The sequence below is a fragment of the Kogia breviceps genome, chromosome 7 (assembly GCF_026419965.1).
Source record: "Kogia breviceps isolate mKogBre1 chromosome 7, mKogBre1 haplotype 1, whole genome shotgun sequence".
Lineage (NCBI taxonomy): Eukaryota > Metazoa > Chordata > Mammalia > Artiodactyla > Physeteridae > Kogia > Kogia breviceps.
The window spans coordinates 30,561,944-30,586,641 of record NC_081316.1 but is presented as its reverse complement, the minus strand read 5'-3'; the positions used below and the strand labels follow the sequence as shown (position 1 = coordinate 30,586,641).

Below are 24,698 nucleotides of genomic sequence, written 5' to 3'. Positions count from 1 at the left end.
GAAACTCAAGGACTTTGAGCCAGGATTTTAGAAATTTGCATTATTTACAGGACTTCCCTCTCTCCTGGTGAATCAAAATGAACCAGCAATATTCCAGCACCTTCCCACCCCTCTGTGGCCATTTTGAGATTTAGGCAATTAACTCACATAGTATAAATGAATCATTTGAGGAGGTCATTGTATTTTAGGCAAATGATCACTTTCTTAGTTCCTTCTGTTTGCAAGTAAAAGTTACACTTATTGAAAAGACATCCTAAAACAGAGTTCCTAAATGCTTTATTTTCTGGATATTCAAATATTGACCTGCTATAAATCTCAAAAGACCTTAAATATCATCTTAAAATAAACATGATTTCCAGTTACTAATTCAGCTCTGAACCGGCAATGAAAGGCTCCAAAGGTATGTGAAAAATTACTCTGTTATTTTCCTTTTAAAAAAAATGTGATGTCTAAGTGTGTCTGCAATGTTCTAATGCTTCAAAACATGTACGTAAGTCTTGTTTATCTGGAAATCATTTCTTTCTGCTTATATCATTCATAAATAGAAAACGTTCTGTAATGACTTAAAATAGCTCTACATACACAGTGCTTCTCCTGTCATAATACTTAGTACCGGTCTATATTTACCAACATTTATCACATTTTTCAAAATAAAGTGGAAGAAAAAAAAGATAACGACTTTATGGCCCTGGAATTCCAGTAAGCGTGACCAATGTGTTTTAAATTCCAGTAAAGGTATGGTTACATTTCAACAAGTGTCTCTTTCCTTTCTCTTACCTCCGCAGCAAGTCCAGCAGTAAACTTACAAAAGAAGAATCTTAAGCAAGATATTTGTAAAATCAAGGAACAGGAGTTAGAGACTGTTTTAAAGGGGTGTGGTTCCCAGGGTCAAAACTTTGTGATCTATTACTTATAATAATAATAATCTGAAGTGCTACATGTCATAATCTCAGAAACCTTCAACCTAAAAATAATGTAAACATCGAGGGGTCCCATGTTTAGATGAATTAAATCTGTAACTATACCTCAATAAATTAAAAAGCAAAAAATATAAGTATATACAAATATACTTTTAAGCCTCTGACTTTATAACGAATATATAAAAAAATAGATTTTTCTTTGGATAAAATTAAAGAAGGGGTATTTTCCCAAAAGTCAAGCCAATTTGAAGGTCTCATTTAATAACATTATATTCTATTAAAAATCAATATGCAGTCTTATATGCAGTGAAAAATCAACGTTCCCAATTACATATGGCTTTGCTTTAAAAGATAACTGTCCTAGAATTAATAAACACTCAGAAATATGCTTTTCTTTGCTTCTGGCCAAGAACATTGCTGCATTCTTGTCAGAAAACGTTCTCTGTTTACTGCTGACGTAGAGAAGTAAGCGTTAAGATCCCTGAAGGACACTAAAATGAGATCCAGGAACCCCTAACACACCACTAACCGTAGCCTGTCAAAGCTCCCCCAGCTCAAGGAAAACTTTTTGCATTGGAGCCAAAGAGGCGCGACGAGTCGAAATTCATCCGAGTCGGGAGTCAGAAGCGTCATTCAACAAGTCCCTCCTACCAGCTACTGAAGGGATTCCGCAAAGCCCTCTCTTACCACTTCCCCACCCACCAGCAGCTGCTCAGGGCAGCTTGGCCGGCAGAGGGCACCCTCTACCTTCCCTAGCGCCTTTCTCCCCACCCCACCCCCCACCTCCTTCGGGCCCCTCCAACCGAGTCCCTCCATCCCGCTCCACCCGCAACACACAAACACAGCATCCTCCGACAGTGACTCTAGCTCACCCCAGCAGCTAAATTAAATCTAATTTAATTTCTTCCCTAAGGGTGCCACCGGTCTGCAATTCCCCTTCTCTGCCCGTCGAGCAAAAAGCCTCCAACCCTCAGCTATTTCTTTCCAAGCATGGCTCACTCACCCATGTCCTCTTCCCGGCTCTGCATCCCCAGAGACCTACCTGAGTCACAACCTGTCCCCCCCAATACACACACACATCCCTCCCAGACCCCGAAAGTCAAAACTTTTTACTTTCCTGTAAGGTGCCCCAAGGGAGGGGCACGGGATGGAGAGAGGTGTGGGCACAACTAGCCCCGGAGTCCCGCAGCCCCTTTCACGTCCGAGCTGCAGCAGTGTCTCAGGTTTCCCGAGATAAACTGGTACTGGACCTGGATAAGTCCGCTTTGATCTCAACTCTTGGGGAGCCGGTGACAGTGTGCAGCCCGGCTGGAGCCCCGGACGGGGATGCGGGCTGAGGGAGCAAGGGGCCCCCCGAAATATGCGCGGGGACCTCCCAGGCCATGCGAGAGGCTCCTATCTCAGCCCCAAGCCCGTCACGTCAGTCGAGGCCCCCGACAGCTGGCGCCCTAAATCGCTCTCACGGCCTCTCACGGCTGGGGAAGGGTTTCGGGGGACCCCGGGGCGCCGTCTTCTCCCATCGCGCAGCTCTGCGTCTCCTTTTGGCTTTCTCTCCCCCACTTCAGGGCTTCCCGGCGTCCCTCTCCCTCGGGGGTCCTGGCTGCCCCTCTGGATCGTGGGGTGAGAGGAGAAAGCTCCGAAGGAGCAACTCGAAGTCCCCCCCTTCTCGGGACTCGTGCATGGGAGGAAAGGAGGAGTTCTGGCCTCTTTCCATAACTTCGGGACCCCCCCACCCCCAGCCAACTTTCGCCGGCGGACCGGCGGCTCCCGCGCCAAGACTCACGTCCGATGCTCGCCTACCTCGGGGTTCACACAAAGCTCACGGGTCCCCGGCGGCGGAGTCACATCGTTGGCCCGCTCCTGGCCCCTGCGCCCAGCCCCGGTCCCCGTCGCGGAGCCGCTCGCCGCCTGCCCCACAGCAGCGGGTGGCAGCTGCAGTTCAAGCGTCTCATCAAAGCTTCTCAAGGAGGAGGTGGGGGGCGCGCCGGGCCGGTTCCTCGGCCCCGCCCCGGAGCCCGCGGCGCGACGGGGTGCGCGGGACGGCGAGCGGGCGGGTGCGCCCCGGCGCGGCAGCGACGGGGACCCAGAGCTCCAGCCTGTGCCTCGAGATCGGGTCAGACATTATTTAGCTCTTCGGTTGAGCTTCGATTGGTCAAACGGCGCCGCCCCCCGCCCCCCCGAGCTCGCCCGCGCCACCGAGACCCGTGCGGGGCGGCCGCTTAAAGGGGACGCCGCGCCTTTCCCTTGCCCCCGCTCGGCCTGCGGGACTCCCCGGGCTTCCGGAGCTCCCCGGGCCCGCGCGCCCCGTTCCGCTAGTCGCTGGGGGCCCGTGACGTGGCCCCTCAAGCCCCGCGCCCGTCCCTGGGGCGACCCAACTGGACGCGCGCGCCACGCCCGCGGCTCTGAGAGGCGACCTAACCGCCGCCCCGGGGAGCCCCGCGTCCCGCGCCCTCCGCGTAAACCCAGGCTGTGCGCGCCGGGGCGGGAGCTAGCGAGCGCGAATACGGAGCCCCCAAGGTCTTGCTCCCCTCCTCGGCAACTCCCTCCGCCCCATCCCGGCACCCAAGTTCTGTGGGAGAGGGCGTGCGTTTCCCGGGCCATGGACACACCTTCCCGCACCTTCCCGCACGACGGAGCTTGAAAACGCGAGCACACAATGAAATCGCATGGAGCACGGGGGCTACTGGTTTACTCCGCTACCTTAAACACGCCGCGGCTTAAACAGAGTTCGTGCACTGACCTCTCCGGAGTTCGCCTAATAGGAATTCAATCAAGATAATAACGGCATTTTTTATTAATGAACGCCCCCAGATAACGTTACACCAAGTTACTTGCTCCAGCCAGGAAGCCGAGGCAATGACAGACCTCACTCAAGCCATACGCTTTCTAGCCGACCAGAGAAAAAAGGCAAGAGAAAGAAAGAAAAGAAACCCACCTTATTAGTCACTACTTGTCAAAGTAAACATCAAGGCAGCTGCTCTGGGGAAGACTTCGGCCCCGAAACTCCCAGACTCTATTCTTTTTTCACGTTCCCTTTGGTTAAAAAGAAGTGGTAGGGGGGAGTCTTTGGTGCCCGGTATGTACTCCTTCTGTTCTGCAGCAAAGAAGTTAAATTATTGATAGTGGAAATTGCATGGCGGAGGTAATACTCGCACCCCCTGAGCGAAGAGCTCCATTTGATCTCGGCAGAGGCAGGGAGATTTCATGCTAGCTCGCCTGGGGGAGCGGCTGCGCGAGCAGCACTCTCCGGGTGAATGGGAAAGTGGGTGGGAGTCCACGAGAGGGCTCCACGGTGCCTTGACGTGCGCTGTCATATGATACCTCCGCTGCCTCGAAATAGACACTCTAGTGCACGAATTACCAGAATCAAAATTCAGCGCATTTAAAATGATACATCTTTTATTAGAAGAGTTCCGTTAAAGGGCATTGCATGGTTCTGCAGATGTTTTCACTTCCCTCCCTAGCAAACTTACACACATAAAACAACCCTTTAAATAAAGAACCTGGACAGCAAAGATAAATAAAAAGCCTCTGTTTTAACGTGTGTGTGTGTGTGTGTGTGTGTGTGTGTGTGTGTGTGTGTGTAGGGGGTGGGCAGTTGGCTCAATTAATCCTCACCTCGCGCCCCTCCCCCCGCAGCAGAAGAGCAAGTCTTTTGGATTCTTAGTTGCAGGTAGCCGAGACCCTTGGAGAGAATTTAAGTGGCTAGGGTCCAGAGGACCATTTTCATTTTGCCATTGGACGAACGTTTTCAACCGTCTACCTAGGTTCCTGCTTTAAAGCTGAATTTTCTTCCCATTAGTCCGACCGATTCGTAAGCACTAGGACAGACCTTAAAATTTAGAATAAGGAATGGAACAAGACCCCAGCATTTAACTTGGAGTCCTTGGACCTCCTCCGAGCATAAAACACCACCTGGGTTGCCTATTAAAATGCAGATTTCTCCTCCTGAAATTGTGATTTAGTAAGGGTGGGGCAGCGTCCAGAAATTAGCATTTTAACAAGCACCTCTAGCGATTGGGGGAAGCAGAAAATCTGAGGTTACACTTTGAGAAACACTCTTTCTTAAGAGATGCATAAATGAGTGTCATAGCAATCTCCCATTCCCCCCAAATTTGGTAGGCAGTTTTATGTGTATGTGCATTTTTCCTGTAATCTCAAAGGGGTTTGACCTAATAATTGCTAAGACTCACCGCTTTAAAAATTTCTCGAAACAGTCCAACATTAATTTGGGGAAAGGGAAAGATTTATAAACAGTTTCCTTTCCTGGACCCTCCTGTGGTTATCAAGAGTGTGCTGTTGTACTAAGTATATAATATCATTATATACTCAGTTCAGTTTACCTAAGGGTTTACAGTTTAAAAAATGAGTGCACTTATATTAGCTGTTTTAGACCTCCTAAAGACCAGTCACAGAAATTATTATTCCTATTTTATAAATGAAAACCTGAGGCTCAGTGCCACAAAATAATTTGCCCAAGTTCACACAGTTAAATGCCAGAGATAAGACTAATAAATCAGGAACTCTAGCTAGAAATATCCCTGCCTCTCTCCACCCCCAATAAAGGGAAGCTGTCTGTTTCTTGGAAGTGTTATCAGGATGTGTGATCTTTCAGAGCCTCTTTGCAAACTGTTGGACTGAATAGTCAAATTATTCAAATACATGCATATTCTTAGAGTGTCACACATTTAGCTTTGCACCTCTATCAACTTGAGGGTATACATGACCAATACAAACTACCGTACAGCACAGATGGTGAAGTATATTGTGGAATATTTAATGTAAGTGAAATAGACTGGCTAGTTGGAAGCAATGAAGGACAGAGGCCAAGAAGCCCAGCCTGGCCACCTCAAAGAACCTCTGAATTGATTCCCAGGGGTGTAGGCTGAATGCAGACACAATTTCTTTTAATATGGCAAAACAATTTTGAGAGGCTAGATTATAAATTTAAATAAACAAAACTTGTACTGATTTATAAAGTACTGGAGGAGCCCTACCCTAAGATTTTTTTAAAATAATTTTATGCTAACTTCAAACCAATGCTTACTTTCCAACTTTAAATTTGCTTGAAAATGAATTATTTCCCCAGGTTTTTAAGCTCATTTGTAATTTAGTTCCTTCCTGAAAAATACCTAGCCAGTGCATATCAAGAGTCTTAGCATTCTCAGTGCTGCTGAGTGAGAAGTTATGGCAAATGTATATGCTAAATTCATGTCGCCACATCAGCATTTCTGCTGAAGGAAGGAGTGTCCTTATTTCTGAGACTCTGATTGTATCTATGGCCAGTCTTCTTACTCCTACTCTCCCTTGATGTTATACAGATAGATATATCTTTACTTTCCAGTGTGTGGTGCAGTTTTACTGAGGAAAAGACAGACGAATCAGAAATGTCAGGAATACTTAGAAATAAAAGAAGATGAAATGCCAATTCAGATAAACCCTCTAATGAATCAGACCTCTGGACCCTTCTGAGCATTTCCAAACTTTCTGATTTGTGATTATGGTGTTACCAAAACAATAAAAGCCCATACTTAAAACACTTTCCTATTTGACTTAAAAATACATCTTACATTTTAAAATGACACCAAGGTAAACTAAAGTTGTACCAGTGTCTTGAATGGAATTCTGAATAATTTTTGTATTTGTTTAATTCAGGTAGTATATAGAGATAGTGTTAGAGGTCTAAGATCAAACTTTTTACAAAATCATTTTCCTATTGTGATCACGGGTGATGCTGAAAATATAGAGCACGTATTTCTGACTCTTCTTCAAGATTGGTCTCTGACATGATTGCTGTGTTAGGAGCAAATATTCCAAGTTTGTGATCTGAATATTTCCTCAATCACCAAAAGGAGGAAAAACTTCACTGCTTGAAAAGAAAATGCTCCCTATTTCACTTACAAAATTAATTTTGAATTAGCCAAAAATCCCTATTTATTTTTGGTTATGGTCCAATACTATCCTAACACAATGTTCTAGAAGGACAAAGGTCAGGGAGAAATTCCCATCTATTCTTGTCAGGAAATGTGAACTAATCCTCATTACCCAAATGGGAACAGAGGCAGTAAGCTCAGATTTGACATTGACATATTTTTTCTATTAATAATTTTAATTGGCTGAGGTCAATTCTACTATCACTATAAGCACTTTATGTTTAATTATGTTTACTTAAGTTTCCTAGTTACTCCTGCCTTCAGTCTTCCTTGCAAAAAAAAAAAAAAAAAAAAAAGGCGTTCAGAACCAAATGAATTGACCTCAAAAACTGCTGAAAATTGGAGTAATTAGCATAGGGAAAATAATAAGTAAACAGAAAACTCTCCTACTGAGCAGAGTGGCAAAGATGTCAAATTCATTATTTCAAAGCCCCAATCTAATGCCAAACTGTCACTCACAATCCTCCAAATTATTGAGTAAGGCCCGTCCTGAGAAAAATCTTAAGGGAGGAATAATATCCCTGTTCATTAGATGGTACCTTAATATGAGGTGTACTTCTTGTCTGTAAGCTTTTCATAAACCATGAGAATAGCTGTGTGCCATACTCAAATGTGTCCAAATTGGTTGACACCTGTTACAGGAATTATGTAACCAGGCATGGCCATTAGTGGCAAACAAAAGAAAGGAACCATAGTAAGAAAATGTCAGAAGGGCCAAGATTAGGAGAGTAGCACAAGAAGGTCAAAAACTGATCCCATCTGGGAATAATATTTAGTTGGATCAAAAAAAAAAAAAAAAACAGCATAAAAACCATTATGAAACAACTAACTCCCAGACATATAAGAGTCATCAACTTGTAGCCCTCCGAGTTACCAGATTTTCCCTGAGAACATTTAAAAAATAATAGTGAGGAATACATTGGTTTACTTGTTATAATGTTTCTGTAAGCATAGTCAGAAGGGATGTGATTGAGGGCTTAGGACAAAAGTTAGAACTGACAATGGTAGCTGATTCTTTGCTGGTTTTGCTGGGAGAAGAGCCAGGAGATTTAGCAAGTTTAAATCAAAGGGTTTCGGGATAATTGAATCAGATTGTAAGGAGCAGATTATATTTTTGAGACCCAACTATTTAGGCTATGTGATGATTGGGGTGAGAGATTTCCTACTGCTAAATTTTATATTCTTCATGGAGAAAGTTAGCAACATATGCAAAAAGATAATTTAGAAAAAAAATAATTACTGAACTTCCTAAAGTCATGTTTTAAAAATCACACTAAGAATTTGGCCTATTTCTCCATGATTCTGAATCTACACAGTGCCTATGGTGAATTTTTTTTGGAGGAAGGACCCAAGCAGCTTGTGATGCCTTGTCCAAGGCCTCTGGATAGCCCAGGCCTGGTGGGAATAAAGTCCTCAATGGCACACATGTGGCAGCAAGGATTAGGCTTTAGATTTGTCTCACATGTGGAATCATTTGGAAACCTCTAACACTCTTGACCTTTCTCAACTTCAGTTAACTACCTTCACTTCTTAATTCTGTTCATTCAATCGATAAAAATTTGCTGAGCACCTACTGCCAGCCAGTTCTCTATGGACTAGAATCCAGGCAGATGAGTAAAACACATTTCAGCCCTTTAGCTGCTCAAATTCTAGACATAATGTTTGTCTTTTAATCCATTGGGCCACTTGTGAGTTAGTTACAAGTAGGAAATTATGCTTTGTTTGGTTTTGTTTTCCCTTGTCATGGGTTTAGTGTAGAGAAGAATGACCATCAGAATGAGCCTAGTGGCCAAGGGGTAGCAGTGATGGACAAGAAACTTGTTCCCAAAGCTGGAGGGACAGGGACTTCCCTGGTGGTCCAGTGGTAAAGAATCTGCCTTCTAATGCAGGGGACATGGGTTCAATCCCTGGTCAGGGAACTAAGATCCCACATGCCGTGGGGAAACTAAGCCCCCGTGCCACAACTACTGAGCTCGCGCACCTCAGCTAGAGAGCCCGTGTGCCGCAAACTACAGAGACCATGAGCTCTGGAACCCACACGTCACAACTACAGAGCCCATGCACCCTGAAGCTCGCGTGTCACAACTAGAAAGAGAAAATCTGCAAGAGAAGCCAACACGCCACAATGAAAGATCCCGCATGCCTCAACGTAGATCCCGTGTGCCTCAATTAAGACCCAATGCAGACAAAAATAAAATAATTAATTAATTAATTAATTTTTTTAAAAAAGCTGGAGGGGCAGCTAGCAGCTGGGGAGGGCCCCCCATGGTTGGTCAGTGCCCTAGCCATCTTTGGTTAGCAGTGTTTTACAGAAGGCGGACAAAGGATAAGGGATCAGGGGTGGAGGTAGTGGTAGGGAGAAAATGAGACATAGTTCAGGAAAATAATTTTTCTAAATATGATTAGGTAGATTTATAAAAAGATAGGTCCAGAAGGGATTTTATGAGATTATCTCATCTTCCTCACTACTCATAGGCCTATCACCACAGACCAGGGAAATAGACTACACATCTTTCTTCTGAGGACCTAAGAATCCAGCCATTCTAGTGCTTGGAAGTTCCCACTTGTAACACATTTTTGTTCTTGTTGCAATTTATATTTTATTTCATTTCCTCCAACCTTAGTGAAGATGGAGAACAGCTGCTTCCTAACCTTCTTGTGCTATTAAGTCACCCCTCAGTCTTTTCTCGTAGCGAGAAATCAGATCTCACAAACTCTCTTCATAAACTCCAACTTCCAATCCATTAATCATGTCCCTTGGTCTACCCTGGATCTCCTCCAAGATCTCCATATTCTTCTGAAAATATGGAGGCCCGTATTAGACATGTCTGTGAAATTATCCAGAGCTCAGGAAACATTGGAGTCATGAATTATCTGAACACAGCTGTTGGGACAAACTAAAGGAAAGATTCAATCAGAATGACAAATCCTTCCTTTGCAACTTGGAGACAGAAGTGATTGTTTCATAAAAGATGAGCCCTTATGTTAAAGTTTCAGATGAAGCATTTTTCAAAAGAAACAGATCTTTAATAAGACATTTTGTTTTTACATCTCAACAAAATTGTTTAAGAACAAGTAATTTTTCTGTTCTCCACTTAATGTCCCAAGTTGTGCACCTTTACCTGATAAATTAGGATAGTGCTTTCATCTTCTCAAGTAATTTCTCTCAGAAGGTAAGGTCTACACAAACTACATGACTTTTGAAGTTTGAACTTTCTCCTAAGTTGAACCATTTATTTTCATTTTGTCTGCATTCAAAACCTAATTAGAATACAGTATAACTAAGCTGAAGTCCATAAAAGAGAATCATGTTAACCTACGTGATTCCTAGAATCAAGTTTAACTGATGATTTCTCTTGTCAGGTATATCTCAATTATGATTTCACAATCCAATGTGACCAAATATCTGGGGCCTTCTAATGCTTGATAGCCCAGCTGAAGAGCATGGGGTCAGCTGAAACATCATTCCTACTACTCACAGTTGTCTATTTAGGGCATGTTTAAGGAATTCAATGGTAACTGCAAAATCAATCCAGCAATCCCAAGAAGAAATTAAGCCAGACATGGAATGAAATCAACACTCTAAAAAGAAACTGAGTAGGAAAAGGGAACATTTACTTCCCCTTCATAATATCATTTTGAGAAACTGTCAAGGGACTCTGTGATCAAAAGATTACTAAGAGTGTTTGCTGTTAAGTAGGAACTTCTGAAATCTTAGTCTACCAAGAAGGGTAACAAGAAGTGCAGAATCTAGTTGAACCTAAGGAAGGGTGATGTTGATACAGATGGATAGGACAAATGTAATAGTTCATAAAATGTGAAGGCAGAGAAATGTGGTAGAATGGGAAATGAATGGGGGAAAGCAGAGCCACACATTTAAATCCCAAGACCCATTAATTAATTAATTATCATTTTAGTTACTGTTACATATGTACTCAGGGAAATTCATTTTTCTCTGCTTGGACAGTAGTCATGACCTGGGAGAGAGGCTGATGTGTGTGAGGTGGGGGAAAATAGGGTTAGATATCCAATTTTGGAAGTCAGATTTTGAGTCCGTAATACAAATTAAATATATTTCTGGGATGCAAATTCAGCCCACGGTCAGCTTTCCTTAAGACAGGCTCCATACTAATTTCAAAAAATGAAGACCCAACACTTCCTTTCTTACCAAATTTTATGCTTCTCCCAAATACAGTAAAATGTTTAGCATTGAGGAGCTTATATTTCATAGACATGTTTTCCAGGAGGCTTTGGGAAGAATAAGCCAATGCCATCATATATTCTGGCCGTTTTAGCAAAAAAAAAAAAAAAATTACCAGGATAAATAAATGAAGTTAACTTGCATTGCTCATTGCTCATTGCTTTAAGTCTATACTGAATGCTAACTTGAATTACCATTCTCACATAATAAACATATTTTTATGATATTACAACCAGATTGCGGATGTAGATCATCTTAGAACTACTTTGCAAGCCAAATTTCCATTGCCTTCCATTTTATCTGCACACAAAAAACTAATTAAAGTGAGTAAAAATTAGTTGAATTCCATAAAAAAGGATCATGCTAAACTACATGGTGCCAATTTATCTCAAAAAAATATGTCAAAGTTTGACATATTCTTGACTGTTTGCTTGACTAATTAACATTTTTTCTAATTTTACTTTTTGTTACTGTATTTTTGATAAGTCAGATTGTTATTTATTGATATGATTTTGCCCTCCATTCTTAGGAAGACTTTATAAAATTCTAATTTATCCCTCAATGAATTGATAAGAGCACAACTTCAGAATAGTATTTAATAATAGAAATTAATCTCAAAAGCAGAATTATACGTATAGATGTCATATGAAGAACAAAGGAACAGTCTTAAAGAGTATTTCTTTGGAAAATGACATGAGTTTAAAAATCTAAAGTTTAAATTAGTTAACATTTTTAAGACAAGGGATTTTAAGAAATTTTAGAATTTCTTCCTTATTTCTTGATTGTTTTAAGAAAAATAAATCAATTTTTTGTTTTCCTTAGGGTGAGAGGGGAGGAAGCTACAAGAATAATAAATAAAGTTGTTGTCAAATCTCAGATAAAAATCTAGAACCAACTGAAAACACTGGGAATAATATAGGAATGAATGAAAACTTGAGGTTTCAATTCATCTTGTCTTAGCGTCTCAATAATCGTAAATTAACTGTGGAGTGTTGAAGAAATTTAAAATACTATAATTAGTTTTGTGCTACCAGTTTGAAATTAATAATGTCATATTGGAATGGTATTAACATTTTGTTAACTATGTTTATATTTAAGAAATTAATCTAAGTTATATACAAAAAAGCTTTACTTTGAAAATCAAGATAATTAAAATCTTGCACAGACTATTCATTTTTCTTTTTTTAAAATTTGTACTTATTATTTTTTTGGCTGTGTTGGGTCTTTGTTGCTGAGTGCAGGCTTTCTCTAGTTGCGGCGAGCGGGGACTACTCTTCCTTGCAGTGCATGGGCTTCTCATTGTGGTGGCTTCTCTTGTTGCGAAGCATGGGCTCTAGAGTGCGCGGGCTTCAGTAGATGCAGCACATGGGCTCAGTAGTTGTGGCTCCTGGGCTCTAGAGCACAGGCTCAGTAGTTGTGGCGCACGGGCTTAATTGCTCCGCGGTATGTGGGATCTTCCTGGACCATGGCTCAAACTCACGTCCCCTGCACTGGCAGGTGGATTCTTAACCACTGCGTCACCAGGGAAGCCCCGTTGTTTTCTTATGTTTTGATTATTGGGAAATATAAGAAATGTCATTGTCACATGATATGATTGTAAGGCCCTCAGTAGTCAAGAGAATTGGGGTTCTAGTTTAAACTATCACTCTGGCTGTGTGACCTGTGCAAATCACTTCACTAGCCCAAGATTGTTCACATCAATACTATCAGTTTCACAGAAATATTTGTTGAATAAGTGGACCAATCCTAACTACTGTACACCTCAGTTGCCTGATCAGTGAAACCAGGGCAGTGTGCTATAAGCTGTGGTTGTCCAGCCTAGCAGCACATTCAGACCTTAGCTCAATGGAACGAATGATTCAGGTGATTTCAGTGTACTGGGGAAACCTGTGAACTAGATCGTCTTTGAGGCTTTTTTCTATCTAAATTTGGACTGCTTGAAGGAACTGTGTATCATTTGGTAAACTAAATGTGGAACTCCTGAAATTATTTCCCCTAAAGTTAAGAGCCTTGAGCCAAGGTAAGGATTCATACTCTTCTATATATTACATAGTTATCTCTGATGAGGTTTTAGGTAGACATTTTCATACACCAAAATGTCATTTAAGATCATCCTTTCCCCCTGGGCTGGTTTCTGAGCTCTGGGACATATCAAATGCATTATGAGTTCAGGCCATCCTTCCTTGCACAGATCAGACAGAATGGCAGCAGGATGGTCTTCCCATTGACCTCCGCATCCTTGATTCCTTATATGACTTTAGCAGCTCTGCAGAGACCACTGACTTGTACTATCTTGGACTACCAGTATGCAGCCAATCTCTCATTTAAAACCACATCTTTCTAAGAGTTGTTTTCCAGGAGGAAGATGGAAGAAATTTATTAGGAAGATGCACAAGTAGATGTATAACTCCCTTCCCCAGACTATCCCCTGCCTTAGTTTCTAGAGCTGCTATTCTGAGTTCTGAGTTGGTGCAAAGACGCAAAGGACCCAGACACAAATACTTGGCATTCTCCCAAATGAGATGCTATTTCCAGAGAAGTTCCAAGTTTGGAGTAGGGCTTTGGGAGGAAGAACATTAAATTGCACAAGGAAAGCCAATAAACATTTTAGTCCCCAGCAGGGACTGTAAGCTTTCTAATTACGTTTAGGATTGTCCTTGTCCATCCTCTTCTTTTCCATCTCTGTAAACAACATGTTAGCTTTGGAGGTTTGTCATCCACTGTGTTTTTGGAGAGGGAGATCCTCCTCACAGCATCTGCAGTGCTATAGCCAGTAACAGTTTGAAAAGGCAAATTTATGAAAAGGCTTCTAAACACACTAACTCCTAATGTAAACAATGTATAACGTTTCTTACTCAATAACTCTCAGAAGTCAACTAACTTGGAACTGCCCTAAACAAGTTAAGAAAGGAGTCAGTCATCATCCATGGGGTTAATAAACTAAAGTAAGTGGAAGGAAGAACGTGCAGGTGAAGAGTTCCAGAGAGTAATCTTTCTCTTCAGTGACTATATACTTATTTCTGGACAATTTTCTCTCTTGCTAGTATTTTAAACATGACAACAATTATAATAAGAACAGCTAAGATTGCATAGGGACTTACAGATTCGTTTACTGATGAAAAGAGAGGGCTTGGACCTGGGTTTAGTCAAGCTTTGCCACTTATTGGCTCTGCTAATTTAGGATAGTTAATTAACTGATGCCTCAGTTTCCTTATCTTTAAAATAGGAATACTAATAATCTCTGCTTAGAAAGATTGTTGTGGGGATTCAATTAACTATGGAAATGTAGAATGCTCACCACAGTGAACTCAGTAAAGTTTGATTTGATTATTAATTTATCTGATCCTCCCCAAACACTTTAAGTCATATCACTCTCTCCACATTATGATTGTGAAAATGGCGCTTCAAAATTGATAGGTGACAATTAGTGGTCTGAAAGTTTTTCATTAGTTAGAAAGGATTCAATATAATTCTAAATCAGCATTTGTGGCCGCTGATTTTGAAATTCTCAGCCATCTCAAAGGGTTGTGTTGAAGATCTCTTAACAAAATGTATGTGCAAACCTGAAAATGGGGAACCCAAATCAAATCTGGGTGGTAGCTATTCGATAGGGTAGTGTGGTTTTATACTGGACTTTGGAACCAGAGAAAATTAGGTTTGAATTTTAGCTTTTCCATTTAAGATTTGCTGTATAATTTGGGGTAAATAAACTCTCTGAGCTCCAGTTTCCTTATTTATACAATTAGAATATAATCTATCTCAGAGAATTGCTTTGAGGGTGAAATAATAAATGTCAAATGCAAAGCAAACAATTTAGCCCTGGATAAATGCAAAATGAATGTTATCCCATCCCATCATAATTTGCATATACTTTCCCATAGTATAGTAATGACAGAAATGAAGTCTTTATAACTTGTTGAGGTTAGTGAAGTCACACCAGGAATCTGAGGCCATGCTCGCTGAGTTAATGAACAGAGTCTGGACTTTTTCTCTTTTTCAATGGAGCAATGGATTCTAGGGTGGTGGGGCAGCCCGTGTGGTACTGAGGATAAACTTCGGGGTAACAGCAAGCTCAGCCAATAGAAAAATGTCTTCTACACCTTAGCCATCTCATCAGTTGGTTCTTTATCTACTTGGCAACTTGTCAAATGGCAAAAGTGAATTTTAAAATTTTCTCCAAATGCCAGGATGGAAAACTCAATGGCTCACACTGAAAGGCAGAGAGAGACTAAACTAACATTTCTGAATCTATGCCATGTTAATCAGTGCCCCCTTCTCCAAGCATTCTATGGTCAAACATGTTCGGGAAATGCTACACAGTAGTATTTTCAGACTTTGTCACCGATAGAAATCACAGTCACCTTCATATCACATGTCAGTTGTTACAGATATCTTGAAATACGTTGATGCTTACCACTACTGCAAAATTATAGTATTCACCTTGCTTCTAGATCTTATTTAGTGCCTTAAGAAAGCACATATATTACTATATCACACAATCTACTTTTTAAATATTTTTAAAACTATATTTCAAGGTAATTGGCTTCCTTTGTAATCATATGCTTTAAAGTCTTATTCATTTAGAAACATTATTCTGAGAAGGGCTTATAGGCTTGACCAGACTGCCAAAAGAGTGGGGCCCACAGCACAGAAGTGGTTACCAAGCCCATGTTAATCCAACATATGCCAAGGAGAGACAATAACAAGGCCATTCTTAAACATTGGTTGTGGAAGTTGCTGGGGGAGACAGAAGCTCTTACTGGAGGAGGAAGGTAAAAGCGGAAGAAATCATTGTTTGCTACCAACGTAACCAGAACAATAATGATCATGGATGGTAGAGATCAGGCTCAGTAGACAATTGGCCTTGAAGAATACTCTGGGAGTGGACACGTCTATTCAAGAGCCCCCATATGATACTAACCCTATTTTGGTTTCCCTTTTTATTTCTCTGCTCAATTTTTTTCACGTTCCCTCTCTTTTTTCTATTCACTTGCCCTGTAATGTCCTATCCCAAGGGCTTTAGATATTTATGGAGCCTTTTTACAATCACCCAACTTAGCTATTTTTTCCCCCACAGTCACCTTATTACCTAGGGATAGTAGGTCGTTGCTATTTTCCTTGAAGATGGAGGTAAGACAAATCAGTTCCAACTCCTTCTGGTGCTGCTGGGTATGGGATTGAGCATATTCTGAAGGAATCCTGGATTCTATTACATCATAGCATGCACTCTGGGCACAAAGATCTCAGAGCATTTTCTTTCTGCTGTTTCGCGCAATTGATTGGGTTTCCCTTTCCCAGTGTGAGAAGGTTTTTGAGTGCATTTAACATTCACTCAGAGGTTGAAGACATTAGCAAAGTACTTTCTACCTCCTGGGGTGATCCAGAAAATGTTCATAAATGGTCAAAGTGCCTCACACAGGCCAGAGGTTTCTCCTAGCTTCGGACTGAACTGTTAAATTCGGAGGTCACACACTGCTAAACTGCTGATTTTTAGAAACTCGACTTGAAAGTTTTTTATTTTAAAATTAATACTTTGAAATATATTTTACCATTTGTCTCAAATAGAATTCAAGAATGATGTATGTCATCCCGAGTGCATCCGAAGTTATTTTAAATATGACATCTTTATAAAAGTCAATAGCTGCCTCCTCAAAGGGCAGTCATGTCCAGTGTGGGCAGCTGTGCCAATTGTTTTTGAAATATGGCAGCAATCTAGCCAATCCCAAGGAGTGTAGCCTTTGTACACCCACATTTTTCTTAATTATCTCCACCAGGCTGAGTTAGCTAAGGACAAACCTATAGCGTTTCTTGGATGTCAAAATGCCCACACACCTTCTGCAATCCTTGGGCTACCAGCTCCCTTTCATGTTTCTCCTGGTTGGTCCATCGAATTATCTATTATGATGTGTATATCAAGCATTATTCATGAGGCCCAGACAATTTCAGGGTGTAATACCTTTGATTTTAAAAAGAAATGACCTGAAAAATGAGAACTTCTGCTTGTACAAAGAAAATAAGCATTGAATTTGATAGTGAGTCTCTCATCATCCCATCCCTTTAAAAGTAATCTGTAGAAGTTTGAGATCATTGTTCAAATTAAAACTTTTCAAGTCATCTTTTCTCAGAAAATGATTGGTTCAATATCTGGATCCTTTCTGTGCTGGGTTCAAATAAGTTGCTTTGAGTTTTCATAATGTACTTCTTAACAAACAAGTTAAAAATTGGTGGCACCCCAAATTGTAAATCATCAAAGGTTAGGGTGACTTAAGCCCAAGAAATAAGTTATGTATCATATCACTCAAACTTGGAGCTAAAATGGAATTTAGAGTTGATCCTAAGACTGTCCTCCTTATTTTATGTGGGAGGAAATATGGATCAAAGGGGACTAACTGATTTTTTCCAGCTACTGACAATTAGTTGGCAGCAAAGCTTGAACTCAGACATTTAATCTGTTTCACTGAGTTCTCTTGAAAAAGGTAAGAATCCAGAAGTCTGTCTTCTTCTAGGGAACAGTGCAAATTAAAGGACAAGTCAGGTCTCTAAGCTGTAAGTTCCACCAAGATAAGTACCTTCTAGTCTTACACATTGCTGAATCTTCAGACTTCAGCACAGTTCCTGGCACATAGTAGATTGTCAATTAATGCTTACAGAATACAATTATTAATATTAGAGTCTCTATAGAAAGTATACCTCTTGGGCAAATGGAAAATGGCCTGTCAAGCTCATGATCCCCATAAGTATCAGAATATCTACCAAGAGAAGCAAGATCCCAGGCATCTAAGACTGGGATGTATATAGCTGATGCACTTTGTTGTCCGGCAGAAACTAACACAGCAGTGTAAAGCAATTACACTCCAATAAAGATATTGGGGAAAAAAAAAAAAAAAAGACTGGGATGAAATTCCAGAGGGTTAGAAGAAAACAAACCAACATGAATTCATGCATCAGATAGGGGCTGGGCTAAGTGACCCCTGAGAAATTTCCCAGGCCCCAGACTCTACAGCTCGTAAGTAAAAATTCTTCTCGCCTTTGGCTCTTCCTATTCTGTGTTGTTTTGGGGGGTAATTAGTGACTATACCTTAGTTGGTATGTCAACCCTAGGGAAGATCCCTGCCTTCTTTGAGCCTCCGATTATGGGAGAGTGAAAGAATGGCTTAGGAAGAGAAGGTCATAGACTGGTAAAAACTTTTCATTAGGACTACAGACTTGTGGGAACTATTTGTAGATAACTTTTTTTTTTCTTTTAAATTAAAGAAATCAACACAGGAGGAAATAATGTCTGCAGTCCCCTCAGATGCCTAAGTAGGGTTTGAGGCAGCCTGATCTGGAGAGCTGAAAATATTGTCCTTGAAATTTGAAGAAAGATTCTGAGTCAGTCTTCACCTCTTACTGGCAATGTGGTCTTGGGAAACTCTGAACCTGAGTTTCCTCATCTGTGAAAGGTGATTGATAATTCTTACCCTACCCTCCTGGCTGAGGAGATCAGATAAGGAAATCTGTGAAGAACTTTCAAAGCACTATGTGTATATAAAGTATTATTACTAGGAAATACAAACAAAGTCTGCATTATACAGAATTCTTCATAGGATTCTCCTTTAGAATGTTAGGAAAAAGGCGAAAAGCCCATCTGAACTTTAAAAAAACTCAGAACGAATGCTCCAAAGATTGCCAAATGACAATGGAGGCAGGGATAAAAATTTGACATGTTGATCTTTGCATCCTGGTGTTTCGGCATATTAGTTTTTAGGGACCATGTGTGTCGTTCTCAAGACACACTGGCTAAAGCAGTAGCTTTAACTTCCAAAGTAAAAGAAGATTTTAATATTTTTGAAATTATGGTCACTCATTGGCCAAAAAGGAGAGAAAGTTTTCATTTTATTGTTTAAGAATTTAATCTTTCTCCCCTTAAAGGCAACACCCTCCCTCCCCATTTCCATAGGATTCAATAATGGTAAGCTCTCACTAAATGTTAATGTTTATTTTATTTATTAAATGCCACACACTGTTCTTTACATGGCTTATGGCATGTAAATTAAAGACTCACCGCTTGTTAAATTCACTAGAAACACACAGAGACAAACATGCTTACACACACACACACACACACACACACACACACACACACACAGCAGGAGCAGATCAGCAGAGAAAGACACCAGCCAAAGAAAGATAATTTGAGATACTTCTGAGGTAGCAGTTGTAAAATTAAAATAGGCAACTCATTAAATTATCCATAGAGTGAAAAGAAAGCTACAAAAATAGATATTTTTCTGGCAAGTCAGTGCTTTTCAGAACAAATTTAGTTTTAAGCAGAATCTTAAAATCAGATTCTATCAGTTCATATTCACTAGAGTCATTTAAATGGTTAGATTAGTTTTTCTTAATTAAAGGCAAGGATTAGCTTTACCGGCCTTTGATAGGAGTATATGTAATAAAAAGTATGTTCAGTTAGACATCATTTTAACTGACATTTTGTAAGCAGTTTGATCAAATGAATGTTATTTGAGCAATTGGAGCCTCATCCCCAAATCACAGAATTAGAAATAAAATCCTGTGTAAATCATGCCTCAATGCTGATTTTTTTTTTCCCCCTCATTTCTCTTTGTTGGTTTTTGTGGCTGATTATCTATTTTGTGGTCATCCAGGCCTTGCCTCTCACATTGCCTGATAACGGAATGTTGTTTCTTACTAAGCTTCCCCTAGAGGACAGGCCAGGAAAAGGAAAGAAACTAAAATCACTAGCTTCTCCTCTTATTAAGAATATAGATTACAGATTCGATAGGGAAAGAGTCTGATAAGTGAAGGAAGAATCATAGGTATTTTGATTTTAGATCTTTTAAAGGTATTCTTTCCAATTTACATTGATTGGCAATTTTACAAATAATATTTTGTAAACCAACAGGAAGCTTGCTTTTAAAATCCCATTTACTGCCTTACCATATAAATTAGACGATATTTAAAAATAACTAGCATTCTGGTTCAATCAAATGAAAATGCTGTATGCAGAGAATGACATAGTGATACCTCCCTCTTATGGAGTGTCTTCTTCCCAGTTTGCAAGGCTCTTTCAAACATTCTCTTCTATCCTCCAAAAATTGCTGTGTTGTAGGTCTTACTACCAGTGACACTGAAAAAGCTATAGGCAAAATGAATATATTTTCATCTGAATCAATACTGATATAGTCCATTGGGGGAGCTAGACCAAGCTAAAATCTCACACACAGAAATATTAATATGTAAGACCAGGGGTTACAAAAGTAGGCTAGGTTACTGTTCATTTTTTTAAGGTTAAAAATATCCCCCTCCTCTTTCTTCCCCTCCTCTTTAACACCTTCTAATCTTCTGTCAGGTTTCAAACAGGACAGTTGAAATGTCTTGCCTTCGCGCTGAAGGGCTCTATGTAAATACACATAAACAGTGAATATCAGGTGCACTATTCTTAAAGTGATACTCATTCTCACGACACTTCAGGCGAAACCATTTCATCTACAAGTCAAGGATGTTTATAGGTGCGCGTGTGACACAGGATGACGTGACACTTTTGAGGTTTGTTAAGTTGTTAAAAATCTCGAGGTTACAAGAATTAGTTAAGCATTTTCCCTCCTTGTCTCCCGAAGACTCGAAATCTACAATTTTCTCCATTCGACTGTCAAGATAAATTGGTATGTCGTCTAAAAGCATAATATTCCCTTAACGGTGCATTCATTTAAAGCCCTAGCCGCTGTATTAGGTAGCAGCGGGTATTCGCTAGCAAGGCATCTCGAGGAGAGAGGGAACTGTGCGATTTAGAGTGACAGATGATTTTTTTCTCATCCATCAAACCGCCTCAAAATGTCACAATATTTACACCTCTTCCTTGGTGAATCCAGAGACAGGCAGACAGGGAAAAAAAAAAAAAAAAAAAAAAGCCGACCGGCTGCCGCTTGATTTGGGGAAAAGGAGGCGTTGCACCTTTAAATTCTGCCCCTCCATTCCCCGTTTCCCCACCCCCCCCACCCCCTTCTCGGGATTTTGCAATAAATCTCCCAGTTCTGCGTTCAGCCCTGCAGATCCGTATTTAAAACAGCACCATCTGGGAAGGGTGGGTGGCGATGGTGATGCGGACTCCTTGGAGTTCCTTTGCAGCACGCTTGGAATTGCATCAGACTGATCAGAAATCCCCCCGCCCCCAAGCCCAGCCCCTCCCGCCTCGCTCCCCTCCCAGGCCCTCCCCTCCCCTCCCTGCGCGTAGATCTGACTGAGAAAATGACTGGATCTCGGAACAATCTGTGCCCCATTCGCTGCAGCCTTGCTCCGTAAACCCTGCCCAACTCTCCCTTTGTGTGCCGAGCAGCCTATCACCGTCATCTGATCCTAGTGCCTGGTTTTTATTTTTTTCCTTCTAAATCTCCACAATATCCTCGCATTGCCTATGAATCCATCCTTTTCACCTGAGCAGAGTTGGAATTCTTTCTTTTTTCGTTCGCTAGAACAGTCAAGTGAGTTTCGGAAATAGGTTTTCGCCCTACGCTCCCCCCTACCCCCATCCAAGCCTTGCCTCTTAATTAAGAAGGGCTGATCCAGGAAGGAGGAGTCCAGAACGCTCAAGCCCTGGGGCGAAGACTACCACGGGGCTTGGCCGGGAGGCCGGAACAAAGGGCCCGGGAAGGGGGTGGGTTGAGGGTTGTAGGAGTGTGGAGAGGACGGTGGCCCCCGCGCAGGGGTGCGCAAGTCCCTGGACTCCCAGTGGAGAGGCAGGACAACGCTGCCGCGCGCTCCGCCCGCTCCCTGTCCCCCCGGGGCGGAGGCGGGGAGGTGGAACGGAAGGCTGGGAGGCTCTGAGCAGCTTCGATCACCCCCGCCCCCTGGCCCACCCGGGCGGCTGCGGCGGCGGCCCGGCGGCGAGCCGGCCGCCCTCCACACGCGCCTCCGGGTGCAACCTCGCGGTGGCTGGGCGGTCTGTGCGCCCAGCTGATTGGTGGCTCGGTCCAGCCGCCGCGCGGAGCTACGAGTGTTCTCCTCCAGCCGCCCAGGCCCCCTCCCCCGGCCCGCTCCCTGGCTCTTCGGCCCGTAAAGGACCTTCTCCTCCCAAGTAGAGGCCCTCTTTTCCTTAGTTACCCCGACTGACTCGGACCTGGGCTCAGAGAGGCATCCAGCCTGGCGGGGGAGCGGAGCTCGGTCTCGGCGGCTCCCCTTCCCCTGAGAAAGCGGGAGCCCTCTAAGCCAGCACCCGAAACTCGTAGGGAGGGAGGCAAGAAGGGGAGAGGGGGGAAAAAAAAGAAAGAAAGAAAGAAAGAGAGAAAAAAAAAAAAAACACAACAACAACCAGAAAGAAACATCCAGCCAGGCGCGAGGGCGACGGAGGGGAAGAGAGAATAAGGAAGGGACGGAGGCAGGAGGAGGGGGCGGGGTGGAAGGAGGTGGGGGCGGGAAGGAGGGAGGGGGAGAGAGAGGGAGGGAGGGATACAGAGAGAATGAATCCTTTGCCTAGAAGAGCTGAAATTACCTTGATTCATTTTGTTGGAGATTTGGCGTTACCTCCTACCCTCACCCCAACCTCCACCTCCTCTTTCCTCACCGCACACCAGCTCCACCGCCTAATTCTAAATGGTACAAAGTCAAAATTTAGGAAATCGAATGTTGTGTAAAAGCTTCATAATTAGTAATGAACCTACTGTACACACACACACACACACACACACACACACACACACACCCTGGCAAAGAAAACGGAAAAGAAGCAGATGAAGGGGAGAAAGAGAGAGAGAGAAATCTTACATTTGAATCAGACATTTGCAGGTCCAAGTTAACTAAACTCAATATATCCGCAGGAAAACTGAGCTTCCCCACCCCCCTTCTAGCTTTACCCCAAGGCTCTCACCTAGGGCAATTCAAACTGGGCAAATACCAGGAAACAACCCCCCTCTCACACTCTCCTTCTACTTCCTTCCCTCCACCGCGCGTCCTCTCGGGAAGATCGAGTATCAAAATAGCTCAAAATTTGGGGTTGCAGGGGGTCCCCGCCCCGGTGCTTACCTTCTTTGCGGCTTACACCACCCCGGTGGCTAGATCCTGGAGATAAACACTTGCATTTCCCAAAGTTAACCCAGTATACCAACCCGGAGCTTGCCAAGAATCTATTCCAGCCTACACCGCTAGGAAGCCAACTTCAGCGAGCTCAACGAGGGGACCAAACTGGGGCTCGCTTTCCAAACGCTCCGTTCCAAAATCTGACTCTCTCCAGCCCCGATCTCAGTGTGAGCCGAACCTCCGAAAAGACGCTTCTTAAGGGCGACACAGGGCCGGCTTACTGCGGGGCCGAGACGGCTACCTGGGGTACCACCACCTAGGACAAATCCGTTGGCTCTGTCCAAGGTGCTGAATGGGCTCGTATCTCCCGGATTACACACCCGGCGCAGCGGGAGGAAAAGGATAAAAAAATCTCTAATTAAGTGATATTTGATATTGCTCTAGACGGTTTCTTCCACTTCCTTACGTTTTGTCACGTGCAGATGGCTTTGCCAAAGCCATCCTGTTAATAGTTGATCACATGTTGATAGACCCCTTTCTTCTATGAGAGGCTTACCCATATCATTACCGGTGATATGCCCTTCTGACTTATTTCTCTCCCACCAACCCCACCCCCATCTGCACCCAAACTCTCAGTCTCTATCCCATCCTTACCCCTACTCCACCCCCTAACCCCAATCTCTAATAGCACGATTGTTTTTAGATGGAAGTTAACCTCCTTGCGAATGTCAATTACATGCCCACATATAAATCATAGAATATGCTCATACAGCACACACATAGAGGCAGAGAATGGAATGCAAGAAGGCTGGGAGAGAAGCATCAGCCTTGAACAGCCAATATAACACACACACACCGCCCCCCAACTCCAAGTTTGTTCCACGCAGTTCCACATTGCTGTGTTAAATCTCAAATGATTCCAATTAAAGTTGCACTGTGTAAAAACCCGATTCTCCTGGCCTGAGTAGCTGCTGTTCTTTGGCGTGTGAAGTGCTAGGAAGAGCTGTGATATGCCCGTTGTTAAGCAACATGTCAAGATTTTTCAATTATAATGCAGGGTTTATTGCTACTCACCATCGTGCCTTTGCTGTCCTGGAGACTCAAGTGTCTTAAAATCCCGTCTCCCCAACAGATGCTGGAAGGTAATGTGTCTTGTTTGAAGTCATCATGTGAGAAGTTCGGCTTTGCTCAGTGGATCGCCCACCACTTGGTGTGACTTATGAATCTAATAACCCTTTGCAATATCCGCAAGCTTAAACTGTCAACCACCTTGGCGACTACAGAAGACAAAGCAACTGTCATCGATGTCGAAAAACCTATAGATTTACGCAAACGCCCTCACTCCCAGAGACGCGTTTCCTTTTGAGTTCTTACGTGATTCTAATGAATGAGCGAGGTTACCAATGACTGCCCAAGTGCCCTGCTATATAGCGGTGGTTCCTGGGGCTGCCTTCCAACCACCGGCCACTGGGTCCTGGCACAGAAAGTTCCCAGGGAGTCTCAGGGTACCCTCATAAAAATAACCCAGCCTGCACACTTGCCCACTGCTCAGGTCACACCTGGGGCTCTGGCAAAGCTGAGCTCGACTCGGGAGATTTCCCTGTCGCCAGGTAAGAAAAACCTTCGCCTAGTCAG

The 24,698-nt window shown here is 42.6% G+C and overlaps 1 protein-coding gene across 5 annotated transcripts in view; it reads right to left on the bottom strand.

Annotated features, from left to right (window-relative positions):
* BDNF (brain derived neurotrophic factor) overlaps positions 1-24,344 on the bottom strand; it is a 57,477-nt gene extending 33,133 nt beyond the window's left edge. Inside the window, exon 1 of one of the 5 annotated variants that reach the window (XM_067038074.1) lies at positions 24,138-24,344. In XM_067038074.1, the coding sequence (XP_066894175.1) occupies positions 24,138-24,140 (3 nt within the window). In that variant the 5' untranslated portion in view covers positions 24,141-24,344. Of the gene's footprint in view, positions 1-2,720; positions 3,015-3,855; positions 4,177-23,069; positions 23,496-24,137 lie in introns of those variants that run through there. The other 4 variants (XM_067038076.1, XM_067038075.1, XM_067038077.1 and 1 more) reach the window with 4 other exon arrangements.
* Positions 24,345-24,698: the final 354 nt, after the last annotated feature.